Source organism: Aethina tumida, chromosome 2 (assembly GCF_024364675.1).
Source record: "Aethina tumida isolate Nest 87 chromosome 2, icAetTumi1.1, whole genome shotgun sequence".
Classification (NCBI taxonomy): Eukaryota; Metazoa; Arthropoda; class Insecta; order Coleoptera; family Nitidulidae; genus Aethina; species Aethina tumida.
This window is the reverse complement of record NC_065436.1, coordinates 25454173-25480116: the sequence shown is the minus strand read 5'-3', so window position 1 is coordinate 25480116 and position 25944 is coordinate 25454173. Positions and strand designations below refer to the sequence as shown.

Sequence of the window (25944 nt, the reverse complement as noted above, 5' to 3'; positions counted from 1 at the left end):
GAAGTTTAAAGAAAATAATTAACCACAACATTGTTTTTGTAATATCATTGTTGCAGGATGTACATGAGATACCGATGCCAGTCATAGTGTTATCCCTTCTGGCCTTTGCTTTAATAACGATCCTGATGGCATCCCAGTTCCCACCAATCATGGAATCGGAAGCTTGGGCTCTGACGGCGTCGTTGTTAATAATCGGGGCCGCGACGACGGCCATGCTCCTGCTGGCCGGCCGACACGCGCCCCTTCCTCTGTTCGCGCTCCTGGTTGCGGTCCACACCATGTTACCGCTGTCCAGGGCGGTCTCCTCCGTGCTGGCGGTGGTAGTGACGGTGGCCCACGTCGCCGTCTCGGTTGCCTATCGGCTGCAAGCTGGAGATCGAGCTTACTTCGAACAGGTAAGTTTCAAACAAAACTCCATCTGTAAATCATTGTAAATCCGTGAGTTGTTGCAGTTGGTTCCGGAATGTGTCGTGCTGGTGGTGGCCAGTGCGACTGGTCTCTATTACCGTTACATGACGGAAGAGGCTCACAGGAGGACTTTCGTGGGTACGAGGACTTGCATCGAGTCGCGTGTCAAGCTTGAGTGTGAGAAGGAACAGCAGGAACAACTTTTGCTCAGCGTCATTCCGGCTTACATTGCTGCTGAGGTGAAACCATAATTTTTAATGTTTGGTGATCAAATTACAGAAAGTTATTTTCTCTGATAAGCCTCTTATTCCAACATTTACAGTTAATGTTAATTTGTTTCATTTAATCGGATTTATAAGAAAGTGCAGATTTAGTCCAATTTTATGATGTAAAGCCAGTGAAAAAAAGCGCTGCAGGCAGCGTTGTGGAATTTTGTTATGATGGGGAAAGTTGAAAAGAAGACTCTTAAATATTCAAAGATTTTATGAAACTTCTTACATTAACCGGATTAAAAAATTATTAGTACTTTATACTATATTAAAATATACAAGCATTAATTAATGAATTATTTAACATAGGCATTTGATAAAAAGTTTTTAGAAAATATATGAATAAATTCATAAAAAATTTCATCAAATCTGACAATTTTTATTGAAAGTTAAACTAATACATTCGTAGTAAATGTTGAGAAAATGTCGAAGTGTTTAATTAAATCACATATGAAAACTTTTAAGCTTTCTTAAAGTGGATTAGTAGGTTTTCCATCCATGGTAACTTTTAAATCATTTTGCTCTAACTTTCTTTTTATCAAGTCTGTCAAGAAATTAAATTTTGTTTAACGCATATTTAATTGATAAAAGCAACACACTATTTTAAGAGTTAAGAATTAATTATAAAGTAACTTGAATGTTTTGAACTATAATATTATAATCATAATTGAAAATGTAACAAAATAAAATTACGTTGAAATTAGTGATTAATGTATTCAATTGAAAAGCAACAAAAGCCGACGGAATTTAATAAGCATCGTATTTTCGTTATTAGAGCAAAATTGGTATAATCATTAAAAAGGTAAACGAGCTTTGCAATTATGTAATATAATAAATTTTAATAATTTCTTGTGAAATTTCTCTTTGATACATGTTTTATATAAAATAATTTGTGTTCATTTTACTGGAAGTATACTCTGTATTTTTTGAATATTAAAAGTAAACAAAAATCAATTTGATAAATTTATGAAACATATAAATATTGTAACATTAAATTAATCTGCATTTATTTATAGAAATTATTTGAAACAGTATATTTTAGTGATTATAAATTTTCTGTTAAATAAATAATATAAAATTATTTTACATTTTAAAAATATCAACTTAGTTTAATTTAATAAAACCAATAAAATGCAATGTAAATGTTGATATTATAATTCTTTTATCTGATTTAATTTTTAAAATGAATTTTGTATTTCAAGTGTGGTTTTCAAAGTTCAAATAGACAACATATTATACTTCATTCAATTCGTTCATTTTATTTTTTTAACAAACTGAAGCGGCGTGCTAAAATTGAATAAACTGCACAAAAATTACGCTCCTGATTCGATGTTTGTCTACTTCCAGGTGAAACGAAGCATAATGCTGAAGATGGCGGACGCTTGTCAAGAGCAATCAAACCGAAGTTTCCACGAGATGTACGTGCAGCGTCACAACAACGTCTCAATCCTCTATGCGGACATCGTCAATTTTACGCCCCTCTCGGAACAATTGTCCGCCTCCGATTTGGTCAAGACACTCAACGAATTGTTCGGCAGGTTCGACCAAATCGCACAAGTAAGTTTTACAGGAACTAAGAGCAATACCAAATGTAGTAATCATTTTAATCCTTGAAACTCGTGTAACTGGGTTAAAGATTATACGGGAGTTTACAACCCCGGTTTATTTGATTCGAGGATTTTTCTTGTCGCAAGACTTAAAATGTATTATTCATTGCAAAGTAGATTCGGTGTTTATACAGCTTCGTCTGTGTTTATACAAGACAGTGCGGCGTGTTACAATGTGTAAATGTGTGTTTCCTTTTCATATATCAGAGATGTTTTGTGTTGCAGAAGACAATCATTCCATATATGTGTGATATTCGGAGGAGTTATTGTTTAACGGGCTTGTAAATTTCGTTTGTCGCTTTAAACCTTCTTGAAAATAAAACAAAGAGTGCACATGATAAAAATGAATATTTCCCCGGGTGTTTTCTATATTCCATTCTACCGTGCACAATGCGAGTTGCCGAAGTTATAAATTATGACATATATTCTCAAAAATCTTCCATAATAAATCCTCGTATGTGTATTTATGTTTTTGTGGAGCAGTCCCTGTGGGGTTTGTATCTGTTTTTTTATGAATCGAATGGTAAGTTGAAATATATTGGGAAAAACCTGATAAAAGTAGATGACGTCGTTATGAAGTTGATGAATATTTAATAAATAGAGGAAATGCACAGTGAAGATTTTCGTAATAGAACTGATGTTTAGAACTCTGTCAATATTTTTGTCAGGAGGTATATTATTTGTGTTTAAATTTTTGACGTTTGGAATGAAATATTATTTAAATTTATTAGAAATTAAATCCAAACATTCATAGTGTATAGATGGATAAAACAAATATTTATCAGAATGATTTGAAAAAATTTGGAGTGTATCAACATCAGATATCGCAATTTTAAGAATTGATTAAAGTACTGTATAAAACATTTTGAGAAATTTATTCCATACTTTTTACCATCACTATATGTATATTAGCCAGAGTTATAAATTATGACATATTTTCATTATGTAAAGCAGGGTTTGTATCTGTTTTATATGTATCAAATGGTAGGCTGAAATATATAACATGATTAACGTACATAACAATGTAAATTTGTTATGTTAGATTAGGGGACGTTGAATATTAAATGGATTTTGGTAATCTATGTGTGTATTGTTAGAGTCATAAATTATGACACTTATTTTCAAAAATGTAAATATTCTGTGAGGTTTGTATTTCTCTTTTGTGAAGTAAATGATGGGTTGAAATGTACAAAAAACGACATAATTATCGTAGATGACGATAGAGGGTTATATTGTTGGATTAAATGATTTGGATGTAGATTGTTTATTTCATTATAACATGAATATTCCATTATAAATATTTTGAGGGGCACTTTTTAGGGAGCTGTACCTGCTTTTCATGAATCGTAGGACGACATACACAGTAAACTACACAACCAATATGGATGATGTTGAAAGTTTATTATGTTATGTTAGAGGATTGACGAATATTTAATTCATTGCGTTAATGCATTGATAATTGTCAAAGTGCTGTGCGATTATGTTATAATTGCATTTTGTGGGCAACATAATTTTACCATACAAAGTCTGGTTACGTTCAAATAATTTTATATCCGTGTTCAGCTATAAAACGGCAATAATGTGTTTGTAGAAGTGAGTTTATCCGGAGCAATTCAGGGCGCGTTGCAACGGATTATGGGTATAGCCGTTTTTATTTGCTCGACAGATATATACGAGAGTTTGTATACTTTTAATAATATTTACACACACGCCAGAATGGAAAAATTTGCGCAATTTCCTTTCACTAACGAATGAATCAGAAATTCTAAATGGATATTTGTCAGTAAAATGTTCAAGTGTCTATAAATTGAGGATTTATACACGTGCTTAAAGTCAACACAGAATTGTAGGACATGGCATTTAAAACCACTAACTTAATGTTTAATAATTCGTATTAAAGGGTTATTAATTTATAATTACCAGGTGCTTAAAATTCTTCATATGAATTACATAAAGTAATAGAATATTCCGTTTTATGCATACTGTGTAAAACACCGAACGCATAAAATAAACCATAATACCCTTAGTCCTTGCTTCGATATTTATAAGGGAATTAAAAAGAAAAACGACTTTAGGTGTTTGCATTTTCAGTGTACGAAACAAAACAGGTGGGTATACATTTTTGTTGTCTGATCATAATTCATAACTTTCAGAAATAAATAATGGCAGACGCGAAGTTTTTACTGACGTCTGAGAGGCAACGAAACTCTCATCCCGTAATCAAAACCTCTTCAGAACAAAACTCACAAAATTAAACTTTGTATTCAATAAATTTAAAATTTTAATAAACACGTATTTTTCGACAGCGATTAATTTAAGTTTAATGTAATATTTGACACTTTTACGATCGTTTTCAGGAAGCTTGTGTAATTTCATTTTGACATCATTGTTTCAGGACAACCAATGTATGAGAATAAAGATCCTGGGGGACTGTTACTACTGCGTGTCCGGTTTGCCTGTGTCGCGTCCGAATCACGCCTACAACTGCGTGAATATGGGACTGCAAATGATCGAGGCCATCAGGTACACAAAACGATTTACTTCTTGCTCACACGTCCCACACCACGATTTGATTTCGCATTGTAACTAGAAATTAGATTCCGCAAACAGATATTGATTCGGGGGTGGGCACGGGTATGTTAAAATAGACGTAAACATGTGTCACAAGTGGAAGACGGACTCTGAATGCCTTTGTAAAAGTTTACAGGAACCCGTTTTATGTCATTGAATTGGTTACAAGGGTACTTTGAGGTTTTTTTATATTCACGTTTGATTAAAAAAGTGCTTTTAGTAGGGCTGAAATATTTTCATTCAATGTATTGGTTTTCGCATTCACTATTTTCAGCAAAGAGAGTTTGTTGTTTGATGTCGCATTCACCACTTTTTACATACCCTACGCATCCACCATTTTTTAACAATTCAACAACACCATAACTCAACATATCACCTGAACAATTATTCCAATTATTTTTATAGAAAATCTATATTTTATTTAAAATAATTACACGATATTCTTTAACCCATTATTCATTTTATATCTAAATTAAAATTATTTCTACTTGTATTAAATCTTAAACAAAATAAATGCGAATTATGGCTAATCATAGAAATAGCAAGCTCTAAAAACATTAAAAACTTTAAACAAAATTGTTAATATTTTGTTTTGTACCCTGCGTTCGTTATAACCACCTGTAAACGGTAAAGTAAAGATTTAATATCGGTAATGATTTGAAATTAAATTTCACCACTCTTCAATTAATAAGCTCAATTCATCTAAATTGGATGCTTTTTGATGTTTTATTCAAGATTATATGTCGTTTCACAAGTTTTCAATTGTATTCAGATCTGTACTTTATTCTGGGTAATTGAGAATTTCAACATTTTTATCTTTTAACCAACTTGGGACAACTTTAGATACTTGCTTTATCTCATTATTATGTATAAAAATCCGTGTAATTCGTAAATTATCGTTGACAAATAGTTCCATTACATCTCTATACCATGACAAAAAAAGAAACTCCAATTCAAAACTTTTCCTTCACAGTTTTCAATGTTTTTGTAATGTAACATTTCTGGGATTCAAACTTTCATTAGGAGGACGGTGAATATTTTTTTACCATCTGATCTTCTTTTATTGAACATGTATTCCACATTTTAAAATACCCTTCGTCAAAGGATAATACATATATTTTTGTGTGAACATGTAATCTTGTTCGAATATTCTTTTTTGATATCAATGGGTTGTTTACTGCAATATATCCTTGCGAGTTTTGTTCATTCAATAGACGTCTCGTTGTTCTACAAGACAATATTGTATGGACCAAATAATTCATTATTTATTTACCAAAAGGACAAAAATGGATGTCATTTACTTCTTCCAAAGTGTCTGGCCATAAAAGGAGTGGTATTTTCAATTACGCATTGTAAACCATTTTTCCCAAGCATCACAAGTTTTTAGCGATATTGCAATATTCACTGTTTCTGAAATAAGTTGTAAAAATTTGAGTCCAAAAATGAAGCAGGTAAAAATATGTTATTTTTTAAGATTCTCCTGAAGTACCTCATTTCAAAAATTGTTTTTTGTAGCGTTTTTGTATTGCTTCTTGTGAGTCTGAGATTTTCAAAAGTATTTCTAATTATTATTAAATTCTAAGTATCTTTTCCGATACTACTAACCACTAATTGTTTTTAGTTAGTTAATAAACTTGCTTGCTCTCATACTTTTGATTTAATTATTAGAATTAATTAATTATTTCAACTATGTTAGTCATAATTCGGAACTAGTTTATAAATTGCTAATTTCGATGAAATTTTGTTTTCAAAGTTGATTGTTTTCATAAACTATCCAGTTAGTTTGTGAACCAGACAAGTCTGCATATTAACCATAACAAGTACAGGGTATCCTAAATTGTGATTTTGGTTGTAAAATATATTTTTAGACAGATTAAAACTCATTAAAGTATTCAAACTTTTTGTTGAAAACAAACAATTAAACCTTATATCAGATATTTTTCTCAAGTATCATATTAGGAACATTTGAAATATTATTTTCATTATGCTTTTGGACCTTAATATTAATATTAATTTGTCATAAATATCGTTATACCTCAGATTATATTTAAATTTAATCGTTTGAAATACAAAAGTTACACACATTAACTCGAAATTTTAAAGAGATAAAAGTATTTATCAAATAACTTAATAAATAAAAAAGTTGTTATTTTATGTTGAAATTCAGTTCGTAAATATTTTAGAAACGTTCAGACATACGAAATTGAGCCATGGATTGGAAATGCTCTTAACAGCTAAAATCAACAAATTTGAAATACCTTGTACAATTTTGCTTAATTGACATAATTCTTAAATATTTATTTATATTACTGTCAGTTTGTTTTGTCTTTTAATAAATCTATCAGTATTTTGTCAGACTCTCCAATGTTTTATTCATTCAGCTTCTTCAACGTAAATCTTTAGTAATGCTATTAAGACAAAATTAGACGTACTATTTAGTCGACTAATGAACTAAATTATTTCTAAATATCACGTCCCTACTAATCACTGTTTAAAAACTAAAAGCTGCCTCTCACCTCTTAAGAGCTTTTAAGCCCCTTGTTTTCTTATTGACCCGTCATTTGTTATAGGTTCGTCCGTGAGGCGACCGGTTTCAACGTGGACATGAGGATCGGAATACACACCGGAAACGTGCTGTGCGGCGTGTTGGGATTAAGGAAGTGGCAGTTCGACGTGTGGAGCGACGACGTCACTTTGGCCAATCACATGGAATCGGGCGGCATTGCCGGGTTAGTCATCTAAATTTTAATTTCGTTTGCATTTCCTCGAATATCGGACATGTTTCATATTTCCATTCGCCTGCGTATGCCAACCCTTGAAAGTCCCATTTCCTATTTCAACTAAATTACGAGGAATCAATACTTAATTAACGGACTACATGATTACAACTTGAGGAATGAAACAATAACGTTTATCCCGTTCGAGAATTACGGTTAGTAACTGTGAATGATTTTAGTGTTCTTCAATAACAATTGACCGTTGAATTGGGTTTCGGAATTAATTACCAGAATTATTAGACACTGGTCCGGAAAACGGTCCTTTATGTTTGTCTGTTAATGTTACAGACGTGCTTAATTGCATATTCAATGTCGAGATACGCCACATATACGCATTGCATTGGTGGACGTTACATTTTCACATGGTGCTCCAATTAAACCAATTGACGTCTGCGTTTTGGTTTATAAATTAGTTTTGTTATGTTATAGATATAATTAGGCGTAAAATTATTCAGGTTCAGTCAAAAGGCGTGCAATTATTATAATTGGTGTGTAATGGGTATAAATAATAATGTAAAATTGAAAACGATTTAATTTCAGAACGGCTGGAGGAAAATTGCTGGCTAATTGTAGAGCTTTTTTAATTACAGGTCGAATAAATGTACTGCTGTTGATAACAGATTTCCTGAAGCAATTTTCAAATATTCAACTACGATTTTAATGTTAATTTGTACTAAACTGAACAACAACTCCAACAAGGTGTTGCCATCTGTTTTCATCATAAAGTGATAATTTATGTTTTTCATTTTAGTCAAACTAAATTTTTATTCTTTTTTTAATTGTTAAAAAAATTTTATGTGTTACTTATATCAATCAAAAAGCGTTTACTCTGTCTGAACTTTGAAAGAGACATCACGCACGACAGAGAAAGTAAACGTCGAGGCAAACTGGAGACTGTTTACTGCTTCTCTTATGCCTGTTGTTTCTCTTAAGATTAAGAAGGAGTAAACACTTTTCAGTCGGTATATTATTATATAAATAAAAAATTATTTATTAAATAATAAAGCCAAGCAAATTTTAATTACAGTAAAACGTAACACATGATATTTACAATTTCTGCATGGACAATATTTAACTACAACATTTTAATTATTTCATATATATCATCGGCACTAATGTATCAAATCTGATTTTTCAAATATTTGAAGAGAATTTTAATTAAATTGATATTTACAAATTTCTATTGACAAAAATTGTTAACATTGTTATTTTATAATTTTTTAATAAGAAATTGAATTAAATTCAATATAACTTATGATAAAAATATGTTTTATATGCTAATTTATTTGATGAAAATATAAATTATTAATTAATACGGAGGACTGTAAGATAAGTACTTAACCAAGGAGAGATGTACTGATGATATTAAAAAAGGGAAATTTTTCATAAATATAACTTCTCACAACAATAATGTCAAGTTTTTGCGTAGTTTAGTTTGTGATTGGCGGCCATATCTTTCCAAGAATGGAAACATCTGAGTATTGAAATATATAATATTCAAAAATCGAAATAAAATTCTACACATTTATTACCAGCCATAAAATATTGGACAAAAATCCATTTTTTAGTTGAAAATTATCCTGGTCGATCACATGAGATTACCATTTAGGAAATTATGAATAAATCCACGATACAGTAATAAACCATCGAAGAGTAAAAGTGCTTGATATTGTTGAAACTGTAGGTATCTATATTGATTGGGTACGGAACATTTTAAAAATTCATTTGGGTATGAAAAAGCTTTCACATGTTCATAATTGGCAATACTTGTGACAACTTCAAAACAACGAATTGCTCCGTCACCATAGTCACCTCACTTAGCATCCAGTGACTATTTTCTATTTTCAAATATATAAATATCTCAATGGAAAAAACTGGCTCTAATGATGAGGTTATTACTAAGACGAATACATAATAGTTAGTTTAGGTAATCAGAAGACTAATTTCATTAGTAAAATGTCGTTTTTAGTTAAATCACAAATTTAACATACAATATTAGTTTTTACGAAATTTGGTACCTATTTCAAGTATGGGTAATATTGCAGAATCCGCGACTCTAAGGAATACTTTTAGCGCATGCGTCAACTTAATTTGAAATCTATTTCGGAGATTTTAGACAGCATAGTTGCCAGATTTCATTTTTAATAAAATATGTAGAGAAAATTATTATTGGAAAAATCTATATATAATTTATTATGTTTTTCATGTATGACTTATATCATTTATGTGGTTGAAATCTAAAAAAGATACAATTCGACTAATCACTTTATTAATTAGTATATTCATTTTTTATTTACTCTATATTTCTTTGGTATTTTAATTATCTAATTAAAAGTTCTTTATTAAATAATTAGGTAAATTTACAAAGGAGAATGAATAATTTTTATAAAAAATAATACATTAATATAAAATTAAAAAAATATATATTTATATATTTTATAATAAAAAAGAAAATTAATTAAAATAAAAAAAACTATTCCACTGGATATTGCTCCCTGATACAATTTAAAATGCTTATAAACATATTATGATTTTTAAATTTATTTCTCCATATGAATTCGTGGAGGTACGATGGAAATAGATCTTCCGAGGAACAGCCATTGTCCATGTAACCCGAAAAAAATTTCACAATGCAAATAAATATAGTATAAAATTATTAATAAATTGGGAATAAGTTAAAAAATAATAAAAAATAAAAAACATTTTTAATTAAATACAAGACAATTATCTATATAATAAAACATATTAGTTAATTAATGACCCATATCAATAAATTAAGATTGTACCAAAAAAAAAATAAAAAAAAATAAATACAGCACACAAGTAATCTATAAAGTAAGATAACTTAAAAAATGGCTACCAACAAATAAAAAATGATCTTACTAAAGGAATAAAAGTATAATATCTTAAAAATGAAAATGATCTATAAAGTAAAATATATTAAATGAGCATAGGGATAATAAATTGTTTTTAAAAACGCTACGAGATTATAATCTGTAAAGTATAATATTTTAATTAATGGGCAATAATTATCAAATTAGAAGAAATAATATACTTACCAAAAAAATAAAAAGTATAATACACAATATTAACAATAATTTAACCACAAAGATAATTCGAATATTTTGACCGTAATTAATAATTTATTAAACTAAATTATTATTAATTTATTAATTATTCAAATCCAGTTATAAATAAAATAATTGCCGTTTCCATTTTAAATGGACACATTGTAAAATAAAAATTAAAAAACAAAATGTACTAAAATCAATAATATTTACATCACAATTTAATGCTACTATTTTACATAAAAAAATTTTTACATCCAACAGTGCCATTAATATTCGGGCATCGAAACGTGACTCGAAAATACATTTTCGGTTCGTGACCGCTGCAGCTTAACGCAATTACAAAAATCGCGGAGTTCCAATTACAACGCCACGCCGAAGTTATCAATGGATAATGTACACACTCGCGTATATCAAAGGTGATACGCCGCATCGAATTAAGCCGGCAGTAAATCGGTTAAAACGCGAAATTAGAATTCTGCCGCTTTCATAAAACGAATTGATGTCGTAAATAGCTGGCGCTACGGCCTAATGGACAATCAAGAATATCTCGGTTTCACGGGATTAATAGTCCTGTCCTGTGATTAGACTGCATTATAGTTCGACGGTATTATTGGCTAATAAAGCTTGCGGGGGATTTCAGGGGGGCCGAAATCCACTAAACACTTTGAAGGATTAAATACTCACCTACGGTACTCTGTTTATTGGGACGTTATTAGCAACGCCTGAATGTTTAACAAACGATTATTTATTTGCCTTTTTTTTCTAATGTGGACCACGGCTAAAACTAATATTTCAAAATTTAACGTTTGATAATCTTGTAGAACTTTAAGGAACATTTTCTAGCGCATGCGTCGTGAGGCACTGGTTTCGCGCTTCTTGAACAATTTGCAATGCAGTGTTGTCGCTTTGCAACGGTCAAAATATTCGAATTATTCTTTGTGATTGAATTCTTATTAATATTGTGTATTATATTTTTTATTTTGATGATTATTGCTCATTAATTAAAATATTATACTTCACAGATTACGGTAAAGTTGCAGAATCGGTCACTCTAAGGAATATTTGTAGCGCATGCGTCAACTGGATTTGAAATCGTCTGTTTCGGAGATTTTAGACAGCATAGTTGCCAGATTTCATTTTTAACGAAATATGTAGAGAAATGATTTTTAGAAAAATATATATGTAATTTATTATGTTTTGAAAAAATTAAGGAAAATATTGTTATTTGCAGTCTGTTGTACAATGTGAAGTGGGCAAAACGTTAAATATTTCTCAGAATGCTGTTTCGAAGATTTTGTGTAAATTGGTGTGGACGCAAGTCAGGACGTCCACGAATAACTACTTCCAAGAGAGACAAAATTATAAAAAGACTTCTCTTAAAAGATCCTCGCAAAACATCAAGACAAGTCACGGAGAAAATTTGGACACAATTTATTCTAGATGTTAGTAGCAGAATAGTGAGAAATCGTTTTATTTATTCGGGACTACATGGCCTAGTTGAAGTTAAAAAAGCAACTATTGAGCATCATTGGGAAGTATAAGATGAGTAGTGTGATTCTATGCCACATAAAATTGAAATATTTGAGTTAATGTTACTTTTTTATAAATATTAATAAAATATTCTTTCATACTTTTTCCAAACCAAATTGATTGAATTGAATAAAAACTAAGACCTGTGAATATAATGATCATTGTGATTAAGGAACCGATCTTGCAGCAAATTACATTTGCAACATATTAGGGGAAACACTAAGTAACATTAAGGGTAAATAAAATAGTCCACACTTTTTTCCACCACTGAATAAGCACCAATTAATTAATTCATATCGTTTCTAAGCCTTCAGTAGTTGGTATCTCGAGCAATAAACTCTAAAGGTCCTAATAACCACTAGCAGAAATGTCTGGAAGAGAAATCATTGCCACGACAACCTTTATGCCCAAAAACCGTTTGTATAAATAAATTCCTTTATTAATTGTTTAAATTTTCGGGTTCTTGTCCTTCTCATAGTTGACAGTTTATACATATACATTGATATATGGTGCCCATAAATCTGCCGTTCAGATATGAACGTTCCTTGACCGAAAACACCGTTTGTGGCACAAATACATGTGGCTTTGTGCGAACTAACAGCTGTCGACGAATCAATCAGCACGCAGCCCCGCATTGTTTCACTAGTAGATATTTTCGATTTCTCCCGTCACATAAATTGAAATTGTGTCAGGAATCACTATAAAACGGAGTGAATGTTAATTGAACTGTAGTCGGGCAGAAAGCACGCGTCGTTTCGTAATTAATGCAATATGATCCCCAGCTTGCAGTGGATGATAATCAACAGCGAATATTTAACCATTTTCTTTTCAGCGTTGTTTTTCGTTTATCCTTCCGTTTATCGGCACGATCTTCGATTAAAATTCCTTCGGGAGGGCCTGACAATGGATGTCGGTTTAATCTGTCCGGCGGTTTTCCAACTTTGTTCTCATCGCGTAATGAATTGATAAAACTACACCCACAATCATTCTAAGGGAATAGTGGAGCGTAAATGATTACCAGCTTAAAGGGGGTCGGGTTGACATGTTTTAGATAATTTATTTCTCACAATATCTTTTGTTAACAATAGAATTCAAAAGCATTTATTCATTGTACCAGTTATTATTAAACAAAGAAGGGATAGTATGTTTTCCACAATTTATCGAATTTATTAATTTATTCATGGTATTTGGAATCGAAATTTAAAAAATTCCTAAACTTCTTGTTTAAATACTCTTCAATTTTGAAGGCAAGGTGTATCAACGACTGTGATAGTCTGTGTGAGTCTGTTTACAGAATCAATTCACATCTAACAACATAAAATATATAAAAATTATCCTACACTATCTAAGAAATAATAATAAAACCGATTTTATTGCGAGGTGTCAGTGTGAGTTTTATTTTATATTCTCAAATTCATATGAAAAATATATTAAATAGTTTGCAATGAATTTAAAATTGTTTCAACGAAGTAAAATTTCATGCATATATATTAAAATATCTTTGTTGTGCATTTCAGGAGGGTCCACATAACAAAAGCGACGCTGGATCAATTAGGAGATAGGTTTGAAGTCGAACCAGGGGACGGGATGAGCAGAGAAGGTTATTTAGCCGATCATAAAATCGAAACTTTTCTCATTATACCACCGAAGGTAAGAAAGTTATATTTACATTTGAATTTTTTACATAAATATCTTGTATTGATCGTCTCATCCTTAAAATTGAGTATTTCATTGATAACTTGACGTGTAATCTATATTATCTTGACCAAATAAAGCAGTCAGTTTCATTTCTTAAAGTTGTATCATCCATTTGCTATTCTAATTTAGACGTGCATGGATAAAATTTGCATTTAATCTATCTGCAAACACTGCAAGAATTGAATTTAAAGTTTTCCCTCCGTTACTTTCACGGAAGACAATATAGTATCGTGTAAATATTCATAAAAATTGAACTGCGCACTCAAAACCTTCCCAGCTTATTATCATATTATGAATATGTATGTTAATTACAATAAAACTTGGAACAATAATCGATATCAATCAGTATTCTTTTTACAGTCTTGGCTAAAACTGTTTAATAAATTATTTTTTCATGCTTTTGCAATAAGTATCAAATCAAAAACATGTGATAACTAATTAACCTACATGTACAACATAAATTATACAAATAATTAGTTATGAATTTATTATGCAATTGCCACGGGCAAATTGTATTCGATATTTTTGAAAATCATAATTAACTTTATTGACAGAACTAAATATAATTATTTTGCTACACCAATTTTGCCTTGAGTCACATTATAATTATTTATTTTCGATTAATTACAATTTTTAAATTAAATCAAATCCATTTTCCCCATAAAACTAATTTATTGGAGTGACATTCTCAGTATTACATACAATTTTGTTGTAACGTTACATTATGGCATTAAAGTATAAATTGAAGAAGTTCAGATTCTGAGCTTCACAATGCCCATATCCAAGTATGATATAAATTATACAAATAATTAGTTGTCAGTTCATTATGCATCTGCCTCTGGTAAATCTAATTTATTGTATTGAAGTAATATTCCTAGGTTTGCAAATAATTTTGTTGGGGACAACTAATTATATTATGACAATAAAGCAGGAATTGAAGAAGTTTAAATTCATAGTCATTCATTCACAGTCCCAATACCCATGTACAACGTTATTTATTTATATTATAAAAATAATTATTGTCAGTTTGTTATACAACTGCTTACTGCATGGATTTTGAGATTCCATATTGATCATTTATAAAATCCATTTACACTTTACTCGAAACGATACACTATTTAATTCTGTATTACTAATTAACAATAATGATATCGACAAAGCAATTGCAATTCTGAGCTTCACAATCCCTATATCCAGGTACAACATAAATTATACAAATAATTAGTTGTCAATTTATTATGGAACTACCTCAGACAAATTGTATTAGTCATTTTTGAAAATAATTATTTTGATCCACCAATTTTGCCTTGAGTCATTAAAATTATTTATTTTCGATTAATTATAATTTTTATATAAAATCAAATTCATTTTTTCCAAAAAAACTAATTTGTTGAAGTGATATTCCCAGTTTTATTAACAATTTTATTGTGGACAACTAAATTATATTATGATAAAAAAACAGGTATTGAAGCAGTTCAGATTCTGAGCTCCACTGTCCCAATATCCATGTACAACATTATTTATTCAAATTATACAAATAATTAGTTGTGAATTTATTATACAGTTGCTTATTACAAATTGTAATAGTCATTTTGGAAATAATTATTTTGTTACACTAATTTTGCTTTGAGTCCCATTATAATTATTTATTTTTAATTTAATCCATCTAATCCCCTTTTTCCACACATTTAATTTATTGAAATGGTATTCCCAGCATTATTGCAACAAAGTTACATTATAATTTTGCCTCATTCTACTTATTTATTTTTAATTCAATCCACTTAAATCTCCTTTTTCCAGACATTCAATTTATTGAAGAGGTATTTCCCAGTATTACATGCAATTTTTGTTGTGGACAAATATGTTACAATATAATAGTAAGGCAAGAATTGAAGCAGTTGAAGTTCTGAGTTTCACAATCTTTATATCTAGGTACAACATAAATTATACAAATAATTAATTGTCAATTTATTATGCAACTACCTCCGACAAATTGTATTAGTCATTTTTGAAAATAATTATTTTGTTACACCAATTTTGCTTTAAATCATATTAAAATTAGTAATAATTAATTGTCAATTTATTATACAACTGCTTACTGCAAATTATATTAGTCATTTTTGAAAATAATTATTTTGCTACACCACTTTTTCTCTTATCTCATTATAATTATTTATTTTTAATCCAATCCATCTAAATCCCCTTTTTCCACACATTTAATTAATTGAAGTGGTACTCTCAGTATTACATGCAATTTTTGTTATGGACAAGGAAGTTACAATACGACAATAAAGCAGGATTTGAAGCAGTTCAGATTCTGAACTTCAGAAACCCAATATCCTCTTGACAAATATCCGGGTCTATCGAGTGGTTTAATCCGGACGGTGCAATCGTCCCTTATCCTGCTGCGAAACTTTATCTGTGGATTATTGAATGGAAATCACAAAGCAAATGATGTTGCTTGAGGTCGAGTTTCAATTCAGGCTATTTATCGCATAAACTGCAGGATTATCCATGAATTATGAGAATTTTGATTAACTGCACTTAAGTGCGCGTTTATTTACATTTAGGTGATTAAATTTTGCCGGCCAGTCATAAATGTAATTTTAGTTCGTCGTTATTACATCGATGACAAATGGTTTTGTTTGGTTTGGCAAATTGAGTTGCGTGTACCTTGTAACTGAATATTAAAATAAAGTTCACATCGATCGAGGTCCACGGATAAATATATTATCCCTAATACACCCTCCGGTTTATAACAGCTCTGAGGGCAATAAACATTAATCTTATCGACACGTTATATTTTCCTTATTGCTCTCCGGCACAGTTTGTCGTTTCCGAATAACAAACAGCCTCTATTCCCCTATGGATTGGTATTAAGGTTATTTTTTTAAAAAACTTTATTACAGAAAGCTTCCGAAACTGAAGCCCAGAACGGAAATTTGAAGCTGGCTCTAACCAATTCCTCGGAGAGGAACAACAGCATCAGCGACGGCGGCGGCATGAGCTCGGCAACACCTGGTGGTCCACCCACACGTTCCAGACCCTCCAGCAAGATGACCAAGTACGTGGAGTGTTGGGGTGCGGACAAACCGTTTGCCAACATCGCCGAATCCACGTTGGCCAAGAACATTGAGTTGACGGTAAGAACACATTCACCGACGGCTGAACTATTCGAACGAACGAAAAATACTTAAATCTTAAAGCATCGAGAGCTTAAAACGTTCGAATCAAGGCATTTCTCGACGTGAACGTGGAGTACGTTAAATATGGCGCTATTAAAGCGAATTAACTGAATAATAGATTTCCCGATGCATTCGAGACATGTAAACGGTGAAGTAATTTTACGCAGAACCTGAAAGGAATTTCTCATTAAGATTAATGCTGGTGCGGTGAACGAGAATGGAAGTGAATTCTGTAAATTTTAATTTTTTGATTGAGTAACTTCCATATTAAATCGTAATTGCTTAGAAGTTTATGGCAATAATTATGTTTTGTTTGATTTTCAGTCCACTTCGTATCTTCAGGTTTGTTAACCAACAGTCTAAACACTTTTTTAACCAATAACAAGACTAATCAAATAAATAAATAAACACAAATGGGTTTTTGTGAGTGAGTGCACAGTTTTATGTTGCATGGATGAAATTTTAATAGAAGTGGGTGTGATTTTTTTTTTTATTTATTGTGTATTGATCAGGCAAATAATTTGTGCAAATGCATTAACAACTGGTTTATTCTGAATTTGTTCGAGCACTGAAACTGATATTATGGTGGGTGGTTTGCAATTTGTTTTAAAGGGGCCCTTGCACAAAATATTAACGATTCAGCACTTTTTCCCAAAAACGAATAGTGTGTACTTTTGTTTTAACCACATGTAATTGAATTGGTTTTTATTTTTTTCAGCGGGATACTAATTGATTTTTGTTGTTTACAGACACTAGCAATGATAGAATCGAACCTGCTGCCCGATAGGAGTACGTGTCTGCAATGCAAGTAGGTTATAATGTGTTTATTCCGCACTTTATATCCAATGATGAATTACTGACATTGAAGACTTTACGTTATTAAACCACATCTACGTTCAAAAGAAAATTCTCGTAAAAGCGGTAACCAAGAAGTTTTATTAAGAGTGATGCAATTGAAGTTACCTGAGTCGGAAATATTTCACAGAAGTTTAATGTTGCGAATATTATATTCAGGTACAGAAAAGTTCAGACGCTGTACTGATAATATTTACTGCATAAGTGCATTTAATTTAAGATCATAAATTTCTTACTTTACTGGAATTTAAAATTGTTGTTCCACATTTACACAATCCACATAAGCATACATATAAACTCTTCAGTTTTATGTTAAATCGTTTTATATTATTAAACGGGAAATTGTGTAAAACTTTTTCGAAACTATTATGCTCGAAGCGGTTCAATAAGGGTATAAACCTAAGGCAGATCGTAAGACTTTAAACTTTTGTATTGTTCTCTACTTTACGTTCAACAAGTGGGTCTATTCTACGTTTCTTTGTTTCGATAATGTGTAACCTCTGAACTTTAAGCTTACAAAGATTATAATGGAGCTATTGGCTTAAATAATTACCCACCTTCGCATTATCGTTACGCGTCTTTATTCAACGAGGGTGGAATTTGGATTATCGAACTGAGAACACAATGCTCATCAAGAGATAAGCTTAAATTATTCGATTCAGTGGATTAACTGGAAGAAATTTTAACGTACATACTTAAGACTTAATTTGTGATCTAAAGATCAAATGTCTTTGCTTATTGTGGAATAATTTATAGGTGTGCACGTTTGTGACAAAGAGAAAACTCTTTTTCTTGGTGTTACAAATATTTTCCTATTTCTTGGTTCTAAAATATTAAACATACATTGGTATATCAAAGAGTTTATATATTTTCTATATTAGGTAAAGGAAAAAGAAATTTATATATATATAAATGTAAAGGTTAAGGCTTTCATGACCATTGTTTCCATATCTATAGTTGTTGTTCGGGTTTATTAGTGACGTTTGTTGGAATTATTTTCTGAAGTTTCGCTAGTACTTCTGGCTCACCAACATATAACTTAGTTAAGTATCTTACCAGATTGGTTGAAAATATCCCAACCTTTATCCACTCATTTTGTTGAGATATTGAAAGGATTACATCTTGATGTTGAAGATAGACTCGTCAATTTCGACGTTGTGTCACTTTTCATTAAAATTCCTTAAAATGATAACTTAAATATGATATCATAAATATTCCTTCCAGATATAGTGAATCTTTTCCGTACTTGCTTTACTGAAAGCTATTTCATTTAGAACAACAAATTCTATAAAAGGCATCTGATATTATGTTTAAGGTATCATTGACAGAAATTTAAGTGAAAAGTGACACTACGTCCAAACTGACCAGTCTATATTCAACATCAAGATGTAATCCATTCAATAACTCAACAAAATAAGTGAATAAAGGTTGGGATATTTCCAACATGAGGTTGTAGCAATCTGGTAAGATACTTAGCAAGTTATATGTTGGTGACCCAGGAGTACTAGCGAATCGTCAAAAAATAATTCCAACAAACACGACCAATAAACCCAGCAAGATGTTTTTAACTTTAACTTTATTTACAATAACTTCAAGAAAATAAGCAGGGTATATGGTAGGAATATATATATAAATTTCCAAGCGGTATCCTCTATAGAATTATTAAATTCTTTCTTGAATTAACACATTTTTAAGTACTCTTACACTAGGATGGAATTCATTGCATAAAGCTCTATTTCATCACATATTAATAACTAATCTAAGCTAACCAAAAAATATGTGACCTTATTATTTAGAGTATTTTTAAACTCATAACATGAATTTGCATGATTTATTAGGAAATAAATAGCATAGTTGTAAATATAATAAAAGTCTTTCAAACAAAAGTAGTTAGTTTAATCTAAAAATATAGAATATAATACAAAATTTATTCAAATATATGATCTACCAAACATATAAATTACCTTTTCCTGTGTTTCATGTATTACTCAATTTTAAAAAATTCAAATTTCTTCCTTTTAAAACAAACTGAAAACATTATTCAGTTCATAAACAACTGGATTATTAAAATTATTATTAATATAAACCAACCCAATTTACTTTCCCATTAACCAAGTGAACTATTGGATGTGAACAGGAAATGGTGGAGCAGCGACGAACTTCATCCAGCGCTGTTGTGGTTCCAGAACAGAAAGCAGGAGAGGGAATACCGCAGCCAACCCGATTCGGAGTTTCGCTATTACATAGCGTGTGCCTCCGTTATTTTTATTGCTATGTGTGTCATGCAGATCGCCACAATACCCAGGTAAGTCTTAAGACTTAAGAGCTTTAGTGTCTGTGCTTTATTATTATGCCGGATTTAATTTATTCGGGTACGATATTTGTTCCTGGTGGTTTATGTCTTGAACTTGTGTTATTAATTGGATAATTCGTACTTAAGCTGCTTTTGGGAAGTAGAAATAAGGATGTGGATATTGTTGTTTTATCTTGGAGTTTAGTTCTAGTTGCAGGCTTCATTTTCATAATTTCAATATATAAAATTTAAGAAAATTAAAAATATGTAAATAAAATTTCAAAAAAACTACGAATATTATTTATTTATAGACATTTATTACAAAACAATTTTTTTTAAATAAAAAACCATTTCCATGAGTGTTTAAATAAACATTTATAATTAATTGAAAGAAAAAGCAATTTCTATACCTTTTAATATTTTATCCCAAATTTTAATTTAAATAAAAGAAATGGTGGTTTATTAAAAACTCAAGGAAAAAGACAAAGTAAATTATTTAATTAACTGTGCAAAATATTTTTGCGGAATCATCCCCCCGCAATTACTGGAACAAGTACGGAAAATTGTCCCCTTAACATTAAAAGTTGCAACATTGAAGGTGCATAGGTGGTAAAGTAATTTTGTTAACCAAAACGTCGTCAATAAATTATTTAATTACCGTTCCAGATACTGTTAGAAAATATTTTGCCCGCTCACGTCGCCGAACATTTCTTGATGACACGAGCTAACCAAGAATTGTACCACGAACGTTACTCCTGTATAGCAGTAATGTTCGCCTCAATTCCCAATTACAAGGAGTTTTATGACGAAAGTGATGTTAATAAACAGGGATTAGAGTGCTTAAGGTTGCTCAATGAAATCATTTGCGAATTTGACAAAGTAATAACAATAATAATAATTAATAACTAAATATTGTAATTAATTTTGCCTTGTCGCAGTTACTTTTAAATTTTTTTAAATAAAAAACCATTTCCATGAATATTTAAATAAACATTTATAATTAATTGAAAGAAAATGCAATTTCTATATCTTTTAATATTTTATCCCAAATCTTAATTTAAATAAAAGAAATGGTGGTTTATTAAAAACTCAAGGAAAAAGACAAAGCAAATTATTTAATTAACCTTGCAAAATATTTTTGCGGAATCATCCCCCCGCAATTACTGGAACAAGTACGGAAAATTGTCCCCTTAACATTAAAAGTTGCAACATTGAAGGTGCTAGATAAAACAGCAGCAAATGTCTAAAATTGTCCTAATTTGGAAACTTCGTAATTAAATATGCAAATGTCAACCTTATTTAATTAATATGCATAAGGCTGTTCAGTCAAGTTTTATTTTACTTGAGCATTGTAAAAACGAATGCGGAGCTTTTAAGTTTCAGTATGCCCGTATTATTCTACACGAATGTAAAATTAACTTATTGTATGGAGGAAAATATGTAAATTATTTAATCAGCTTAACTTTTTCTGCCTTTGTTTGTAGAGGAATTGTTTTCGAACTGTGTTAAAAATTTCTGTTTGAAATTGGAATGGGAATAATTTGGTAACTCGGTTTGAAACATACAATTATTTCTCATTAACAGGTCTCATCGTTGATTATCTCTCTTATTTTTGGAGGACTTTTTTTGGTCTTCATTAATGACGCCAGCTTCTTCTTTAATCTTGGAATTGAAATACCAGCCTCTGAAAACAAAAAAAAAAATACTTGTAATAAATAAGTAAGTAAACAGGTGATCTCAACAATCAAATGTTACAATTCTTTTAGATAATTCCAAAAAAAATCACAAGTTTTATATTTTTTATTCGGAAAATTTTACTGTATATACCATAAGAATTATTTAGAAAACGTGATGAAACTGAATTAAAATATTAGTTTGGTGTTAAACCAATTTCTACATTTTTAATGATGATATGGCTTCGTTGTTTGTTGGAATTTATTGTTCATTAACAATAAGGCATTTTGGCCTTATCAAATGAGTTGTCCACCAAGAAGTCTCTTCTTTATTATTATTATTGTGTGAATAAAAAAATTTTGGATTTTATCAGTTTTTGTTATTAAAAAGAATCTACTTCAAATTTACAAAATAATGTTATAATAAAAAATAAAATTTTAAATAGTCGTTTATGTGATCACTATTGTACAGTAAAAATTATTTTCAGTACAATAGTGCTGTATGGTACTCTATCACCAACTTTGGTGGTTCTGTTGATCTTCGTGTACCTGTGCTGGCTTGACGGCTGCTGCGGTCCACGACCACCCTCGGACACACCGGCCGACGAGCCAGGAGTTTGTGCACCTCCAGGACAAATCGTCGCTGAAAGTCGTTGTCTCAGGTTGGCGATATTCCTTGTTTCTGTGACTCTCATTTCGGCCTGTGCTGTCATCACATTAGTAAGTTCGCACCGAATAACTTTGGATAAATAAAAGTAAAACATTTACTTCTAGGTGGATTACAATCCCATCAATAAATCAGACTTATTCACTGCTAGTGCACTGACTTCAAATGACACTAACTTTACATTAGAAGACTTTGTTCCTCAATATGTACCAGTAAGTGCTGCTTAGATTGTCAAATCCAATAATAAACTATCGAATTTCAGCAAAATTTAAATAATTTGCCTAATAACATATCAACATTTTTATCGAATGACACCATCATTGAAGATTTAAACCAAATAGTCCACTACGTGCCGGTAAGTACATTTTTAGTACATTTATATTTTCATAGTGTTAAATCTGGATTACACGCACGGGATTTATCCGCTCAATACTGCCTTTGTCGGGCAAATTAAATTTGAAATTTATACAAGAGTTTTTATGTTGCTGGAGCATGTGAGCAAATTGAATTAATAAATTCGCATATAACTTTAAATACAATTTAAACTCCATTATCCTGAAACACACTATTGTGTCCTATTGCTGTACAATAATAATTATAATCAACAGACGGGAAGATTAGTGTGGTAGCTATAAATCCATGTGAAGTACCCACACATGTATGTGTGTCAGAACTGTCGACCATAATTCTCAATTGAGAGTTAAGCAATTAATTATTGTATAATTAACTGTACAGGACATATCTAGTAATGCTACCGTAAATTTATAATCATTCTGATTTTTCAGACGTATTTGTATAGTTCTGCCTTGGTATTGGCGGCTATATCTGTGTTTCTTCGTATTGGATTCATCTTGAAACTGGGATTAATGGTTGTTTCCGTGATTACGCATATTGTAATTTATAGTTATTTAGAGTTTTTCCAAAAATATCACGACGCCCACGATGATGAGTAAGTTGATCACTGATAGAATTATGGTCTAAATTTACTTTATATTTTCTTTTAGGTTTCCCAATATACCGTTTGAAATTAAGAGCGCCTTAGTGTTGGCATTAGTTGTAATCTTCTTCCACATTCTGGACAGACAAATTGAATTCACATCCAGGACTGATTATTTATGGAAAGCCAAATTAAAGGTGGAACAAGAAGAAGTTGAGACTATGAGGGGAATTAATAAAGTAATTTTGTTAACCAAAACGTCGTCAATAAATTATTTAATTACCGTTCCAGATATTGTTAGAAAATATCTTGCCCGCTCACGTCGCCGAACATTTCTTGATGACACGAGCTAACCAAGAATTGTACCACGAACGTTACTCCTGTATAGCAGTGATGTTCGCCTCAATTCCCAATTACAAGGAGTTTTATGACGAAAGTGATGTTAATAAACAGGGATTAGAGTGCTTAAGGTTGCTCAATGAAATCATTTGCGAATTTGACAAAGTAATAACAAAAATAATAATTAATAACTAAATATTATAATTAATTTTGCCTTGTCGCAGTTACTTTTAAAACCCAAGTTCAGTTGTATCGAAAAAATTAAAACCATCGGAAGCACGTACATGTTGGCCTCTGGATTGCGGCCAGGAAAAGAAGAAAGTAGTAAGGTAAATATTTTTATAAAATATTCGATACTTATTAGGCTGCAGTTTGCAATTGCTTGGACAAAAAATGCATTGTAAATAATTAAAGAAGACTAGATTTAGTGAAGGCTTTGCTTTTAATTGCTTTATTGAAGTATCAGTAAATAAAAAATAAATTTTGTTTTTCAAATGCCAAATTTATAGGACATTTTGAAGGTAATTTGTTATTGAAAGTGATTAAACATTTTTTTGTTTAACTATAATTTGCAGAAAATTTTTATTAGCATGTCAATAATAATAATAATAATTTATTTTTAGGCCTCTAGAAAAGAAGAACATATCATAATCGCCCTCGTAGACTTTGCCGTTTTACTAATGTCGAGTTTGGATCAAATTAACAGGGATGCTTTCCAGAGGTTCAAACTGAGAGTTGGTAAGATGGTCACCAGCCACACATTAATTTAATTAAGTCAAATAATTAATGAAGGTGTTATTTGTTAGGTTTAAACCATGGACCAGTGATAGCGGGAGTGGTAGGCGCCCAAAAACCCCAGTACGACATTTGGGGCAACACAGTCAACGTAGCATCCAGAATGGACTCCTGTGGTATAATGGGTAGGATTCAGGTGACCGAGGACACCGCCAAAATCCTGATGAATGCAGGATACAATTGCGAATGTCGAGGACCTACTTATGTGAAGGGAAAAGGCACACTGACGACGTACTTCGTCAAGACGCAGTTCGACGATAAATAGCGATGCGAGGAGTGTTAGGACAATTTTAGTTCGATTTTTAAGGTTTCTAAGAATGAACCTCGGAAACTGTAAATGTTTCGGTTCCTATGTAAATTTCAAGCCTAGTTTACTTTTTATGACTTTTATTCATATACAAAAAATGATATTTTTTCTAGTCGTGTAAATACTCAGCAAAATCAAAATATTTACTACTTGCTGAATCTGTGTCGTAATTTATCTATACTCACTTGTTTCCTGTTCCATTTAGCTCAGTGTAGTTCTTAAAATGTGTCTTGATGATATTGTAATATATATGTATCATGCATTTTAAACAGTAGGGCTCTCTTCCAAATTTTAGAATTTCTGGAAGATTTCCTGAATCACATTGCTAAGATTAAGTACCTGACTGATATTAAGTAATTCAAATAATCTATGTGGATGCTTGTAGTAAATAGTAAAAACACCAAAACATATAGAATGGATGTTCGTTATAGAGCAAATTAAGGTTTCATTATTTTACATATACAATTAAATTGATGTAAATTATAGACAAACGTTATCAGTGTAAATGTATTTATTAAATTTTCATGACAATCTGATTTGAATTATTTATTTTTTAAGTGTTGTTGCTTATCTTGTATAATATTTATTAAAAATAATTCGATATTTTAAGATTTAAGAAGTTTTCGTTTAATAAAAGTTATAAAATAACTGTTTTTAATTTTTTTTTGCCCTAAAACCAATTTCAAAAATTAATAGTAAAATAATTTTGAACTAATAATAATGTCGACATTCAGTGGTAAATAAATAATCATCAATTTTAAATTGAAAATAATATTTATTGTTGCTAAATACAAACTTATTCTTTTAAACTTATTTAAGTCGCCAACATTAATTCCTAAAAAATATGGTGATATATATATATATTATTTAAATTATTATTTAATTTACTAAGATTTATTTTATGATTGTTTTATAAATAATTGTACTTTCATACGACTTTCTTTCAGTTTTATGCGTCCTTT

The 25944-nt window shown here is 30.6% G+C and overlaps 1 protein-coding gene across 3 annotated transcripts in view; it reads left to right on the top strand.

The window, feature by feature from the left end:
- The window catches only part of LOC109608976 (adenylate cyclase type 2-like), an 80330-nt gene extending 54817 nt beyond the window's left edge, over positions 1–25513 (top strand). The window contains exons 3-21 of one of the 3 annotated variants that reach the window (XM_049962659.1): positions 57–395; positions 453–647; positions 2025–2234; positions 4680–4807; positions 7426–7584; positions 13751–13883; positions 16841–17074; positions 17441–17458; positions 17866–17924; positions 20109–20276; positions 22426–22657; positions 22712–22810; positions 22867–22959; positions 23390–23553; positions 23609–23780; positions 23833–24045; positions 24105–24209; positions 24504–24618; positions 24687–25513. In XM_049962659.1, the coding sequence (XP_049818616.1) occupies positions 57–395; positions 453–647; positions 2025–2234; positions 4680–4807; positions 7426–7584; positions 13751–13883; positions 16841–17074; positions 17441–17458; positions 17866–17924; positions 20109–20276; positions 22426–22657; positions 22712–22810; positions 22867–22959; positions 23390–23553; positions 23609–23780; positions 23833–24045; positions 24105–24209; positions 24504–24618; positions 24687–24940 (3090 nt within the window). In that variant the 3' untranslated portion in view covers positions 24941–25513. Of the gene's footprint in view, positions 1–56; positions 396–452; positions 648–2024; positions 2235–4679; positions 4808–7425; positions 7585–13750; positions 13884–16840; positions 17075–17440; positions 17459–17865; positions 17925–20108; positions 20277–22425; positions 22658–22711; positions 22817–22866; positions 22960–23389; positions 23554–23608; positions 23781–23832; positions 24046–24104; positions 24210–24503; positions 24619–24686 lie in introns of all 3 variants that reach the window. The other 2 variants (XM_049962658.1, XM_049962660.1) reach the window with 2 other exon arrangements.
- The last annotated feature ends 431 nt before the right edge of the window (positions 25514–25944 follow it).